Genomic DNA, 16,041 nt, shown 5'->3' on the forward strand with positions numbered 1-16,041 from the left:
GCGGAGACAAAATATCAACATGTTTTATACCAAGATCAATAGATCCTTAAAATTTTTTGGACGTATACGGTGGGATAACGTAAGCATTCTTTTTGAAAGAAAAGTGACCTCCGAATGGAAAATTTTAACGCTATAGTAAAAATAATCAAATTTATTTATACACTAATAAGAGATTTGTTTACGATAAAGTTCTTTAGCGTATTAGTTTGTGGAAATGTTTTCCTATAACTATAGACTAGAAGAACAGATATTTACTTTTTAGATTTTAATAAGAAGTATGTGCAAATGCATTTTAGTTCGACTATTATTATTGTTATTACTTATCCGCCATATGCAAAGGGTTCCAAATAAGGACAGGACTATTTAAAATTTGCTTGCGTAAAGTCCTGAAGTACTTTGAGCCAAGAACTTCAGGACCAGCTTGTGATGTGTAGCATGTAGATGGACTAACACAGTTACAAAAGCGTACAACACCGTGCACGTCTCCATAAAACCTGCTGATAACAGGAAACTCTGGAGAGCAACGACAGCGGAATCATGACCTGCCATCCTCAGTCACGAGGAAAAACCCAAGAAAGAAGGAGAAACTTCAGTTTATTTCTCGCTATTTTTTAATTTTCCAATACACTTATGAAAGTCTATGATAAGCATTTTATATATCATCATATTTTATAGGATACCGCTGGTAACAATAAAATAATTGTAAAAATTATTCTAACCGATAACGTGCCGTGATCTGAATCGGGTAGGTTGTCAGACAGGTCTCCCGACGATGGTGTTCCCCATGCTTCTTCACCACTAGCTCCACTACCTTCACCAGTTTCTGTTACACCTTCTTCTGTTCCTATTGTTGATTTCCAGTCGCTCACACCTAAACACCTAATCGTCAAAGTATAAATATTTTAATATTTGTGTTTTTGTACTGAATTTTATTCTACGAATCTATGAACTAGCTATAACATAGTATATGATACATAATCAACATAAACAGACACCTCACATTACTAGTAATAAAGTATCTTATCACAAAGAATTAAAAAGCTAATGAAGATCGAGAAAATTCTGATTCTAATATGTAATGCCTTAAAATATAACAACTAAGTGAAAATTCTGCAATTTTAGCGATATAGTTTTTTGAGCTATAGCTATAACAATTCAACTAGATTATCTTACTTTTTAAAATATTTATCAAGAATGCAAATTCGTAGCTAAATTCTAGAATAATTTTTTTTCTAAAATTGTTAATAACTTGTTCCGTAACGAAATGGCTAAAAAGTATCAAATATTCAAAGAAAAAGACGAAAAGATACGACTAGCATTATTCAAAAGTCTTGCCCTACAAAAAAAATTTTAACAGTTTATCAATATACTGTTATAGGTTAATGCGTTAATTTTTCAACTATGAATAGCTTCATTTATTTAAGAATACATGTTGAAATATTAACACATTTTCCATATTTAAAAACTAAACATTTACTTTTAAAATTTTCGCTATATAACACTCAAAAACTTGTATTAATCTTGAATTATCACACATACTTATCGTGTTTTGTATTCTTGGGTCGTTTTCCACCTACGATGTAGAAAGGTTTATCGTTATTTTATGTAATGAAAGTGATAAAATCTATTGTAATGGAACATGATAAATTTGTCCAATGTCACTGTGTTATCTAGGACTATTAACTACTGAAGTCAATAAGGAATTGTGTTCTTAAAAATCAAAAATATACGTCTTTTGTGTCATTTAGCTTTGAATTATCATGTCATGAAATTTTTGGTAATGGAAAGAATGTTGAAATTTTGAATATTTACCTTTCCAAGAATGATGGTTGTTTGTGCGCAATCGAAGTATTTGGAACGCTTTCTGTGTAACTGAAAATATTCATTTTTTCCACTACGAACGAACCAGCACGTGCCGTCCATCCCATAATACCACCGGCTGTGCTTGTTGCAACGCTGTTCGTCGCTGAAACTGTATTTCGTTTTTAGTCAATTTTGATTCATGTTGGGTAATTCAAACGTGTAAAGATATTTTGAGAATCTCCTAGAAAAATCTAGAAAGTAACAATAAAAAGTGATTAACATATAATTAAATTTTTATTAGAATTCTGGAGCAAGCTGTAGATTAAATTTGTAGTTTATCGCAATACTAGTGCTTCATTCACTACTGGATATACATTTCCAATAGAACTAATTGGAAAAACATAAATTATCGAAATTTAATCGAGTACCTTTCTATTTTCCGAAGTATTCAGTTCTCATAAAAAAATAAGAATGATTTATTACATTAAAACAAATAATCATAAAAAAAATATTAGACTTTGAGAAAAGCTCAATAATTTTGTCTGTTATTTTTATTTGATAATTTCGGTGCCGCCCGGAGAAAGTTAGTAAGGTTTAAAATAAAAGTAATGAATAAATTGTACAATTTCATTTTCGTTTCATGTCTCGTCCTGGCTGTCAAATTGATAAATATTACCTCAATCAAAACCAAAAAATAGGCATATTAGATTATCAAATGAAACATGTTGTTGTGGAATTTCTTCATCTTTCCAGAATCTTACGAAGCAAAGTAGAGGCAAGATTAAAAGATAGATTAAAAAAATAATAAAAGATCTGTCAAAGTTTTCCAATGCTGAATAAATAAATTTTCTATTTATCTTTACAAAGAAAATAAACATATCACGTGCATGAAGCGTTACAATGAAAATATAATCATTTTATAACTAAAGTCCAGTATTTATGGAGTTTGACACTTGCCTGAATTATGTATCTTCGGTTCGGGTTCTTGTGCAGACAATCTTAAATTGCCATCGTCAGTCTCATCAGACGGTAATCTTTCAAGGCTTGACATTGTACCGTATCTGAAATTGACGGCAAAATATTTACGTTCGAAGTCTTTACAACGTATTACTAATGACTATAATTAAAGTAATTTGCAATGAAATTTTTAATAACAAACCTTTTTAAAGTAACGTAAGGTAAGTCTTCAGGGCCATCGGGGGATTCGGGAGAGTCATCTACAAGTCCATCCTACGAATCAAAAGTTAGTATTATAGTAGATTTAATTAAAACTTATAAAGTTGTGTAGTTATATTATGACGAAACTTTGACTTACAGTCTTATTAGTAGTATTGTAATCTGGTGTGGGTGGAACAATTGCAATGTTAGGCACTGGTGACTCAGACTTCACTGAACAAAGGCTCGACGGTCTTGAATGTACATTATTAATGCTTATGTCCGAACTTCTCTTGAACGGTTCCACTCGCATGAGATGTGCCGCTGGGTTAATCGCAGAAAGTCCCATCAGCATTAGCGGTCCGAGCTCCAAGTCCTCATCTGACAGTACATCGCTCGCATGTATGTTCGCATTCAAGTCTTCGATTCTATCAGTCTTAAGGTTTATGTCTCCGTTCATTTTACTGACTGCCGCTATTCCCATTCTGGGTGATCTTTTAAGACCTCTTTCTATTTTAAAATCATTATCATCTTCGTGTATCGAGTCATCGTCTAAGAACACCGATGATGTTTTTAGACAAGTACCGACATTTTCTCGTTTTGTTACTATGTTCATACCTAATACTTTGTTAAGTACATTTTCAGCTTTCTGTCTCGTTATTTTCTCCTTTTTCATAGACCCAGGCGACGAATAGTTTGACAACGACGACCTGGGCTTACTCAAGTTAATACTTTCAACACATTTCACTTCATTTATATATTTCTCTTGTGCGATTACACATTGAACTTGATTAGCAATGTTAGAATTAGAAGTCCTCAAATCGTTTGAACTTGAATTGAAAACCATAGAACTACAAGTCGTGTGACTTGTGGATAGGGGGCTGTTTCGACTACTTGAAGTGGGACTCGGAGACATTATTGAATTTTCTTTTCTTAGTTCTAAACGACTTTTAGTGCGACTTCTAGTCATGCCGCTATGAAGAATTGGTGGATCAGTTTTTAGGTCATACGATGTAGATTTAAGCATCTTTTGACTCTGTTCTATGGAGTCGATTACTTTTAGGGCAGCTTTGGGAGCATCCTCTGGACGTATTTTGATCGCACCCTTACGTTCTAAGTGGCAGAAAAATTTTTGCTTTCTGTTATCACAATTGGCGCTGCATGTACTGGTAGAGCTTTTGTTTGATGCTGAAGTTTGGGGAGAAGTTTCAATTTTAGCTTTAGGTGGAGTAGGCGGTTCTTTCTGAGATACCAAAGGACTGTTCGGTTTAGAGAGGCATTTTTTGTGACATTGTCTGCAAACTGGAATCGTATCGACAACCACGGGACTAGTTCGAACCGTTATCTGTAAAAATAATCAAATAGTCATGTTATTTTTAATTAGTAAACAATTTTTTTAAAGCGTTGTAAATCTTTTTTCTTACTTGACTTCCAGAATTGCTGCTTTTAGAAGGACTTCTATCGTTTTCCTTTTTTTCAGGTGACAATTCCTTAGGTTCTCCATTCTTTGTAACGAGATCGGCTACTTCTAGAAGATTTAGTTCTTTAGATCTTTTTCTTAACTCTTCTATACTCCACATCTGTGTAATAAATAGACTACTATTATGGGGGTAATATTTCGATCTATATTTAAATATTCGCATGTTACTTTCCAAGTGTTGGGTCAAAACAAGTACATCTACTGCAGAAGTAATTCTCAGATGAGATGATGTGAGGTATTGTCTAATTTACGTTGTTTTTGTGTTATAACCTTTGTAATATTCCCACAGTTGGGGCTCAAGACTCCTTTTAGAAAGGATCTGGGATGTAATTCACTAAGCGAGTTCAATGCAGATTCGTGGATCTCTTATTTATTTTTAATTTAAAATCTTAATCTTTATCTATTACTTTATATACTTTTTTTCTTGTAAAAAGAAAAACAATGGTTCAAAAAAAAATTAAATGTTTGCCTACCTCCATATCCGGTTCCGGTGGATCTAGCTCTTCGGCCTCTGGTAGTTGCGTCATCCACCTTTGCAAATGAAGCGTGGAACCCCTACTCCGTGTGCTTCTTGCTCCTTCTATCGCACTACCAGCGGCACCCGTTTGGGTTTCGGCCGAGCTGCGACGAGTCTGCTGTGAAATATTCAGTGCAATGTACATTCGGATATATTCAATGAAACTTATTAGAATCTAGTTATTTTACGGATAAAAATGAAATTATAAATAAAAATAATACATGCATATGATGATGACTATAGATGCGTGGGACGTGAAATTAAAAATAAAAAGTACTTACCAAAGTGAAAATCAAAACTTGTACTTACATATATCTCTTTAATACAGTCAAAATGTTTAAAAATTTTCTTAAGTAATTTTATGATGAGATTTATTTTAAAGTAAGCTAAAGTAAGCAACATAAATTTTAAGTTATTTTAATGACATGCATATATTGTAATACATATATTAATCATTTACAAAACTTTTTTTTAATATACATTAAATTAAGCATAATTTTTTTGAACAAAATAACAACTGATAAAGGAACGTGCTTGAAAGTTTTAATGAGAAATTTGGCACCGTTTTTTTCAATACTACTGTATATATAACGCATACGCAGCATTTAAATCGTCTATCACTGTTTTAGTCGATGGTTTTTATTGATTAATTGATTCAGTTTAACATGTACCACTATTTTATAATTCTTAATTTGGTAACAATATATTGATAAGAGAGTGTCGATAAAATAAATTCAATTTCAGAAAATACTGCTACTAAAGATATTCTCAAAACTACAAACTAAAGATTTTTGATTCAGTTTTTAGTTATTTTATTTTATTCGTATATATCCTAACCCCAAAATTTATTACATGAACGTATGTTTCTTTGAGTATTGGTAGTATGAACAGTGGTAGGATAGCGGTAGTAGACTGAGAATCAAATATATAATTCACATTTGTGCATTAATTGTGTAGGATTGCCACAGCTCACAAATGAGTTTCCATAGGATGGCTCTATGAGCCATCATCGTACCACAATACCACATTGCGATAGCCAACCCGCCTCCCAAATGTGGCGATTATGATATATCACTCCATACATATCTTTGCGGGAGGGCGGCGATATTTCCTTTGTCTCTTGTGGTTTGATATCATATTAGAATTTCAGTTACATCGCTTCTGGTTTTTATTTTTAAATTAACAACACATGTACTAACCAATTTATTTTTCAAAAAATCATTGATTTTTTTTATTCGTGATAAGCAGTGAGTAGATCGCAAAAAGCTTTTTATAATTATTATTTAATTCATATGTAAATTAAAAAAAAATATTGTCTATCTCCATCCTTAGTGTTTGATATTGGACGTATTCCGTCATCAACATCTTGGCTTAAGGATCAACGGTAGCCAGTATTAATTTTATTATTGTATTACTTGTAAATTGAATTGCTTTACCATATTAAACGTGAATGTTCCTTCTTTAACTGGATTATTATATTTGTACATATATTAATTTAATATAAAACTGAATTTTATATTTAAATAATGTTACTCGCGTTTGAATATACGATAAATTTCTTTATCACTTTGTTCTATTTTTAATTATATATTATATTAAATATATATTATATTACGATTTCTCAATGGACTTGAACAGTGATTCCTAGCGTGGGACCCACGCCCAACAGGGGGACAATTTAATAATTTAAGTAGGCGATTCGAAAATGGACTCGACACGATTTAATTTCGCTTTAACATAAAACTATGAATGTTACATATGGGGTTGTATTTAGAAAAGCATAGGCGAGGCATGCACAAAAAAGGTTGCGAAACACTGAACTAATTAGTACTAGACTCCAGAGCTAACTATAGATTAGTTTGCATTGGTTATACAAAGTGATAAGTTATGGTTGTAAAAGCTTCAATCTATATTTTTTAAGTAAGAAAGGAACCAATATTTGACCACTTCCGCACATGCAGTCGTAGTCGTGCAACAAAGTGCACCGCCCGCCAGTCCGCTGATAAATGCGCATGCGACAAACAATGCGAATTACACAACTACCACCGTTAAATCACTCAAAACGTGTTTCATCCCTCCACGGGGCATCTTCAGGAGCTATGTTACACCGATTAGTGCCAAGCACAGAGACACTGCAGAGGGCTGGCGGGCGGTGCACTTTGTTGCACGACTACGACTGCATGTGCGGAAGTGGCTAAATATTGGTCCTTTACTTACTTAGGATGGACTTCCGCGAAATAACGTCTGATTCCATTAAATACTTTAATTTTTAATTTAGAAAACACTTTTTTCTTACTGTAGTATCATTACGTTATTTGTTCTTCTTGAGGCTCTTGAATTTTGGATAGGCTGTACTATACATTAAGTAACAATTAATGAGCCATAAATTCACTCCCTTAAAGTCTTTATTCATATTACCAGTGACTCTCTATATTGATAGTTACTTCATATTTTAAGTCGATAGACGCCCACCGTAACGTATAGGCCTCCTGCAAAGATCGTCACTATGACCGTTCCTATACTGCTTGCTTTCGGTGATTTCCTGCCAAGTTATTTATGTCATCGGTCTACCTAGAGAGAAGCCTTCCCACGCCACGTCTGGCGGCTTGTGGTCGTCGCACAAGAACCTTTCAGCCCCAACTATCGTCAGCTGCATGAGCGATGTACCCTGCATACTGCCACCTCAACAAGCAATTCTTCGAGTTATGTCAAGGACTTGATGATTTTTTTGCGGATCTCTCAATATCTGATTCGATCTCGCAGCGAAACTCCGACCTTAAGCCTTCCTGTTAGTACTGTCGTACGCGAACTCGTCTCGGATACGTATGTCATTTTTGCCAACACACTTTGCCATATCATCAGCATAATCTTTAACCTTCTTTACTATTATATGCGTGTATAATATCGTAGGACATGCAATACTAAAAACATATCATGCTTTTTTACCATAGACTAAATGTTAATTTAATATTTGGTTTTACTTTTTTTAAGAGAAATTTAAATTAAAAATTAAAAACTATGTGTGGCTTAACAAATTGCATGCATGTTAATTTTAATTACATATTACGCATTACAAAGAAAAATGGTAGATCATATAATAAATTATCCAGGGTATGTGTCGCAAACGTTTTGGGGCGGAGATTCGTTAAATAAAAAAGAAAAGTTTTTCACCATCGACAAATTTTATTTACCCATCATTAGAAATATATTGTTCTGATCTAAACATAAACATTAAAATTCATTTATTTTAATATACTCCAGGATATACGTCATCAAGAACCCGGAGCAAAATAGTGTCTCAAAATTATCGAATTCTTTCATAATTTTTTTTTAATTTACACACAGCCAAAGACATCGAAATTTATTACGGATTCATTTTGTAAAAAAAGATACAAAAATGTCCCCGGGATAGGTTATGTGAACATTTCACGATTCTAGCGATATAAACTACGCGATTTTTATTTTTAATTATTTTTAGTGTATGTATGAATTCAAGATGCATACAGTAATTGAATAAGATGCGCCAACTAAGTTTACTACGACTCGGACCACCATTTTTCATTGTAACACATATAGAAATAGCGATGAGTGATCTAATGAAATAAACAAGAAAGCAACGTTGAAACAAATAAATGTTCGGTGTTATTCTAGAACGGATTGCTATCGCGAATTTAATCGCTAAATATCCACATGACCTGTACAAATAGCTACATCACTACAAACAGTAGATATTAAATTAGACAATATACATTTAAATGAAACAATATCATTAGACAGAATTACACCTAATTACCTCCAATATATCAATAGTTATACGACGTATTGACCTTACATATATGGAATACACGACTGACTGTTTTCGCTACAGATAAAAGTTTTAAAAAAGGAGAAAGCATCATAAGAAAAGGACGGAAGACTTAAAAAGCGACTTCATTTCAAAAATGTATTAAGTAAGGAAATCGTAAAAATTTTCTACGATAATACCCTATGTTATATTTGACACAGATTTTTTTTTGTACACTTTGGCATACAAATTAGAATAACCATGCAAACAACGCCAATCGTATTTTTTTTTAATTAACAACAAACGTGAAAACATTGGAGAGCATATTTGTCACTTGTAAAAGGACTCGTAGGTATAACATCTTTTTTAATTAAAATAATGGGATCTCTTTTTTGAATATTTTTTTGCTCCAAAATATTTCTCTCAAAATTTTCTACCACAACCATGGTCACATATTAAGCAACATTACAATCCAAGATTTTAATTTTAAGTTTATTATCAAATTACATTTCTGTGTCGTCAGACTTTTTCCAATAAAGTTCAGGACGAGGAATTTAAATAGTGCTAGATTAACAGATCAAGGGATATATTCAACTTAGGATATACCCTAATTAGACTTCCTGATCCGGTGTAAGCAGACGTCTGCTAGCTCCGGATCTGACTCCGCGGATCAAAGTTCCAAATAGGCAGGGGGAGTTGGCCTCTCCGGTAAAGCTACACAAGGTAGAAGAGGATCATCGGGAAGGAAAATACGCTCTTCGACAGCATGCTTATAAGAAGGATCGACGTCTAAATCCGCTAAAGCCAGATCAGCTTCAAAGGATTCCCACCTACAGGGTGATACTTCTGAATAATCTTCACATCCATCAGAAGTCACCTGCGCACTGGGAGACGTTGGTCTTTCTTCGTTCCTCTCTATACTTGAAGTTGATACAAAATGAGAGGAGAAAGTCTGTGAATCAGCTGGAGAAAGGTTAGCTGAAGGAGTTTCAGGCGTTGGTGCAGTCTTCCATACCGTGCTAAGTGGACCTCTTACAGGTTGGGGAAGTGGAGATTCCGAGTAAGGTCTGACATCGAAACTAACTCTAACTTCTTTTTCAGGTTTTTCTTCTACCAGCATGTTTAGATGCGATCGATACGAGCTGGCCGGTAAAAGAGCCATGCTCGAATGTCTTTGTATGCTGGAACCTGATACCTGACGTTGCTGAGAGTCCAGAGTCGCCAGGGAGAAAGTGAGCTGTGGATCGGGAGAGTCCAATGGCGACCCCAGAGGCGTCCCAGACATCGTGTGAGCTCGATAACTGAAAACAAAATTATATTGTTATTAGTTTCATGTGTTAATATCTTCTTCTATTATTCAGCCGATACACGCCCACTACAAGGTTAAGACATCTCCCAAAGAAGGCCACGATAACAAGTCTTGAGCTGCCTGCATCTATGTCTTTAACATTTAACTGCGACTTTAACTAGGTCGTTGGTCAAATTATTGAGAGCCCTACCTACCAACGCTTCGTTTACTGGCTCATGGTTGCGACTTAAACGCTCTTTTGATTCCAACAGCTACCGTTTGCACTAACAATATTCCTCACTGCCACTTTAGACGAACAACTCTTCGAGCTACATCAGTAACTTGTATTTCTTTTGCGGATCTCCTCATTTCTAATTAGATTTAGCAGCGAATCTCCGAGCAATAAATTGTACAAACGTACACGACTAACGTATTAATTTAAATTGTTAGTATAAAGGTTTCAAATTAAACTTGAAATAAAATTAATTGTTGAACAAAAAAACTTTCTCATTTTATACCATAACGGAATTGAAAAGGATTGTCAAAACTGGACAAAATAATATAGGGCAGAAGATGCCCAACGACCATGCATACTTATGTTGATATCTTTTTTTAAATATTTAATCTAATTATTTTATCTAGATTCAGTAAACGTTTAATAAATTTAAAATTAAGATGTCTATCTAGCATAGCGTTGTTTCATCTAATGCCTAGATTTTGATTACAATAAACACTAGCCAATGTAATCCAGAACCCAAGAGTTCACAAATATGGTGCTGATTTATAAAAATGAAGATTATTTGCAGTAGCCTCACAAAAAATTGTCTATTCATTTATTTATTCAAAAACTTTTTATACATTTTCGTATAACAGTGAACTTAATGCCGAAAGCATTTCATGCCAATTAACCATTAGGACGCTGCAGAGATAAATTAATAAAGGCAAGTGAAACTATTTAATATCATTAAACACGTGAAATAATATAAAAAAGTAAAATCAAATTGAGAAGGAAAAAAATCACATACAAATATCTTATATAGATATACTAATAGCTACTATATAATATAATTTTAAATAAATATACCACAATATATACATAGTATATATATTTAAATAACTACATATTCTATGTATATAAATATAACAATAATCCCGTGAACGGAGCAATTAAAATATGATCAATTTGAAATTATGCTATCGGGAGATTTGACTTGCAATGAATTTATTGTTTGACAGCCACTGTCCAACATTTGGAACCATTGTGGTGAAATAACATGTCACTGTTATCCCCACTAGTGTAGGTAGCATGAGGTGTAGTGGTGGACCAGCGGTAAAAGTCTGGTTCGGAAAGAGGTTCCTTCAATTTTAATATAATATATATTGTTTTCATTTCGAGCAGTGGCAGCCCTAAGATAACGGATTGAGATTTGCGGTACAATCTTACATGATTCATACTTTGTGCGTTAATTCTACAGGGTTGTCACTGCTTACAAAGTTTTTAGAGGATGGATAGCACGTACCATGATATCGCACTGCGATCGCCAACCCCGTACCAAGCGTGGTGATTACGGTATATCATCTCATAGATATTTTTCGGGGAGACATTTACCTTGCAGTGGGCCGTTGAAATATAAAGATCTAATATGAAAACCATATAAAAACTTACATTTGCCTTTGAAGTAAACTTTGCCATACAGCTTTTAAATCTATCGACGGCGCTCGTAACACGATGGGTCGAGATCTTCCGGGAGTCCGTGGCGCGCAGGATACCAGCGGACTTTCTCCACCAGCACGACCAAGTATGAGACGGAATTCAGTCGCTGTAAATGTTAAGAAATGTATTTAACTAATTACATTTTAAGTAAGAATAGGACCAATATTTAGCCACTTCCGCACATGCAGCGGTAGTCGTGCAACAAAGTGCACCGCCCGCCAGCCTGCTGATAAATGCGTATGCGGCAAACAATGCGAATTACACAACTGCCACCATCAAATCACTCAACACGTGTTTCACCCCTCCACAGGGCATCTTCTGGAGTTATGTTACATCGATTAGTACCAAACACATAGTGTAGCGGAAGTGGCTAAACATTGGTCCTTTTCTCACTTAGGATGGACTTCCGCAAGGTAACGCCTGATGCCATTAAATAATTACATTTTCTAATTTTGAATATACATTTATTACAATGACCATGATCGTCATCATTTAACTCATAGGACATTCACAGGATACAGACCGTCTTAATGGATTTCCATTAATGTTGGTTGAAAGATACCTTATATTCAGCGCCTTTTCAAGACGTTGACCATAACAATATCGGGATATCCACCTGTTGGTTGGAGGTTCTACACTACACTTGACCTCCCGTGGTCTCCATTTCAGGACCATACCACCACAGCGGCTATATTGTCTACCCGGTACCATTTCAACTTGATATTTCGCTTATGTTTTGTATATACGTAATTATTATTTTGTAAACATAACTTACCTTTTTTTCTTATATTGAATTGAGCTTCAGACACCGAACCTAATGATACGGGTTCTTCAGTTACAAAGAGTACTCTGTCTCTAGACACTGTTGCGAATAGAAGTAGATCGCTGAAGAGCAGTGCCCAATAAGGTCTAACTGCTCTACCCTCAACTCTGGAAAGTTCTCCACCAAAAATCCACTGTCTTCCCGGAGTGCTTAATACGAATGGCTGAAATAGGAATATCGTTTAGATAATATTATGATTCAAACGGTCAACTAAAACTAAAGAATTGTACTATCTTGGAATAAGTTAAAAAAGATACTATTATCGTTAGTTAATTTGTTATAATATGATTCATCGTCATCAATATTACAGTCGTAAGATGTCCACAGCTGGACATAGGCCTCCGTTAGAAATGTCCCACGGGACTGGGTGCAAGTGGCTAACCTCCTGCGTCTTCCGACCACATAAGCAAGGTTTTATGACGGACAGTCTCACTGCGTCGGACTGTCCTGTCCTCGGCGACACCATACGCGCCCTAGCGCATTGACGTAAGCCAGCAGCCCGGATCCCCGGTAGCTCGGCGCGGACAGGACAGTCCACAGTTTTATCACAGTATATATACGTAATGTTAAACCAGTTTGTTTTAAGAAAATTTTCACAGGTTTCTAACTTTCATTTACGTATTTAAAGTAGTTAGTATTTTTAATATTTATTTGATTACCGTAAATTACTTCTAACAGTTTTATGTTGTGTGGTGTATAGTTTATGCTACAATTTTGAACATTATTTTGCTGCGGTTAGTTTAAAAATGTATATAAATAATATATTACCTTACACCTAGTGAACACCAATCTACTTTCCAAGTCGGACACTGATAATAAAGGCTTGCCATCTCCAGCTAAGCCCATCAGTCCAGAGCCGGCCGTGACGTCTTGGTATCCGCTCTGAAAATTTTATTACTTTTATTTTATTGTACATTCAACAGCACACTGTAACAACGCTGCTAGAAGTATCATCGTAAAAAAACCGATAGATATCTGCTATAAGGCATAGACGTATGCAAGTGTTGGTGAATCTGAAATTCAGCGACTTCCTGTAACCTTGGCCATGACGTCGGTCCATTTAATATGGCACCTACTTACACAGTATATACCGGCTAATGGTCGCAACTTGAGAACATTAGCCTACCACCATCTGCTATAATTAAAGCAAAATATTTTCTGCTGTTCTTTATTTTCTTAGTCCAGATCTACTTCTTCTTTTATAATTTCCCCTTCCTACTTTTTCCCATATTTACAAAAAAATGTTTTAGTAAATAATTTACCTGCAATTGTTCTACAATGACTTGCAATTGTTTCTTTTCGAGTTGATCGTAAGGCCCTGCGCCGTTGGCGCTGGCCGCCGCTCTCATAAGCCTTAATAGCTCTCTGAACTGTTCCAGAGGTTTGTGGACTAGAGAGGTTATATCAGGTCTTCTCCTCGGTATGGGCGGGCTTGTACAAAATCTGGAGAACGCCCCACTAGGGTCTTTTGACTTTTTAACCTGAAACATTAGACAGTTTTAAATTTTTTCTATGCAAAGAAAACTTATGTGCAATTCTTTTTACTATTTATTTATCTACTTTATCACGCATTGTGTAATGGCGGATCAGATACATCTTAGATATTATTTACCGGTCAACTCAAGGTGGTAACAATTATGTAGGAGTTAATTGATACATAAAAATGTTGTAATTGTTAATGATACTTATTTGTGCTAAATACTCTACTTATTACTAAAAATATAATGCTCACGAAGATAGAGTGAATTACAAAAAGCTTACAGTTACCGGAATGATTCAATATAAAGACGTAACAGAAGACAATAAACAATTAAAATTCGCACCGCATTAAATATTAAAGTTTAAGAAGCCGTAAAGATATTGCAAAAGGTTAAATATTCCGTTGAATACGTGTTAAGCAATAATGGATATTAATTAAACGGAATAGAGTTCAATTTCTTACCAGAACACAATCAGCTCGTTTCAATCCTAAACAATACTTCTTATATAGGCTGAGGAACGCAGGAGTCTTTTGTAAATAAACAGCGACTACAGTCGATGTCTGTATTTCACCGTCGTCTTGCACCACCTGATCTAATATGTCCTCCGATAACCTGAAAATCTGTAATAAAAGTACAATAAGAATGAAGACCTGGATGTTAATTTTAGTATGTATATTTAAACAAATATAACAGTAAAATGACACTGAATACAACCTTTTAGAACTTCAATAAAATACTCCACTTTCTCTTAGTCAATTCTAAACGTCAAATTAAAATCGTCTGGTTACAAGTTTGTAACAATAATACATCCTTTTTACAATGTTGTAACAAAAACGTGTATGTTACATTTACATAGTATTGAAATAGATATTTTAAGCACAATCTCGCTTTTTAACAACTTATAGTATAAGATTATAATTCTTCAACCTTAGTGTAACGTGGAAAATAATATGCTGTGTTTTTCCTTTGTTTATATTTGCTAGGTATGTATAGTTAGAGATGTGTCTTAGACTTTTCGTAAAAACAATATAAAAACTATTTTATACTGAACTTTGGCTGTATCCTGTTTTGTACACCATATACATGAATAAATTAAAAAAAAATAAACACCAGAATTTTTGGCGTTTAATTCGACTCTTACCTCTTCTATGTTCTGGAAAAGCAGTTGATGATCGCTAGGTATTATAAGATCGGCCCTCTCCGCCAACGGTGACACGAATCGCACCAGACCGAACTGAAGGCACGTGGCGTAGTGTTGCTCCCGGGCTACCACAGCGAGTAGCGCCCTCTTCCTTCCATCAGTAGATACCCCTGGCGTCTGCGAGATACGAATCGATTCACCAAACGATAGCTGTTATCGGATTATTTATAACAGCGACAGGTCTAGCCGTGATTTTATGCTCTTATGAAAACACGAGTTGGGATGCTAAACGGTTTGAGTTCTGTATACTAGGCGCTATTAGAAACTCCATGGAGTATGTGATATGGGGCTTAGAGGTTTTTTTAATGGCGTCGTTTAAACCTCTCGTTCACCCCTTCTTTTGAAATAGGGACTTAGTTAACAGAGGTTTTATAATTTTTACACGTAATTTTGAACTTCTTTTTTCCTTAAATTCTTAAAATTTCTCCTGTCATTCTTCATCTTTCTTGAATGTCAAATTCTTGAAGCCTATCGATTTGGCGACTTTCTAGCATAGTTATTGTAGTGAGGTTAAGACTGAAAAACCTTAAAATTTGGCCGAATCAAAGAAGAAACAGTGTAAGTCAATGTTATGATGGCTATTCAACCGGATTCTCTTTTTGAAGAGGTCACTTCGAGCAGGGATCTGTTCCTTCTACCACTGAGTAGGTCTTGTCCATATAATGACAACCGTCCCTAACTTTAACGTTCATTGTGCTCTTCAGTAAACGGTGTATCGCGTATTACCCGACAGGATTTTTTTTATAGGGATGACTGACAATGGTGTTACGAGTAAGTACGCGTGTTTGTATCTCG

The 16,041-nt window shown here is 34.8% G+C and overlaps 1 protein-coding gene across 1 annotated transcript in view; it reads right to left on the minus strand.

The window, feature by feature from the left end:
* The window catches only part of PsGEF (Protostome-specific GEF), a 91,934-nt gene that overhangs the window by 11,501 nt on the left and 64,392 nt on the right, over positions 1-16,041 (minus strand). Inside the window, exons 9-22 of the mRNA XM_068772457.1 lie at positions 15,187-15,363; positions 14,507-14,665; positions 13,827-14,045; positions 13,333-13,446; positions 12,517-12,727; positions 11,694-11,847; positions 9,935-10,040; positions 4,912-5,073; positions 4,383-4,538; positions 3,119-4,303; positions 2,963-3,033; positions 2,761-2,864; positions 1,813-1,966; positions 720-879 (exon numbers count right to left, since the gene is read on the minus strand). Coding sequence (XP_068628558.1) covers positions 720-879; positions 1,813-1,966; positions 2,761-2,864; positions 2,963-3,033; positions 3,119-4,303; positions 4,383-4,538; positions 4,912-5,073; positions 9,935-10,040; positions 11,694-11,847; positions 12,517-12,727; positions 13,333-13,446; positions 13,827-14,045; positions 14,507-14,665; positions 15,187-15,363 — 3,132 coding nt within the window. The remainder of the gene's footprint in view (positions 1-719; positions 880-1,812; positions 1,967-2,760; positions 2,865-2,962; positions 3,034-3,118; positions 4,304-4,382; positions 4,539-4,911; positions 5,074-9,934; positions 10,041-11,693; positions 11,848-12,516; positions 12,728-13,332; positions 13,447-13,826; positions 14,046-14,506; positions 14,666-15,186; positions 15,364-16,041) is intronic.

Source organism: Battus philenor, unplaced genomic scaffold (genome assembly GCF_028537555.1).
Source record: "Battus philenor isolate CCGP_79_NKW_IND1 unplaced genomic scaffold, ilBatPhil1.0.hap1 SCAF_5, whole genome shotgun sequence".
Taxonomy (NCBI): domain Eukaryota; kingdom Metazoa; phylum Arthropoda; class Insecta; order Lepidoptera; family Papilionidae; genus Battus; species Battus philenor.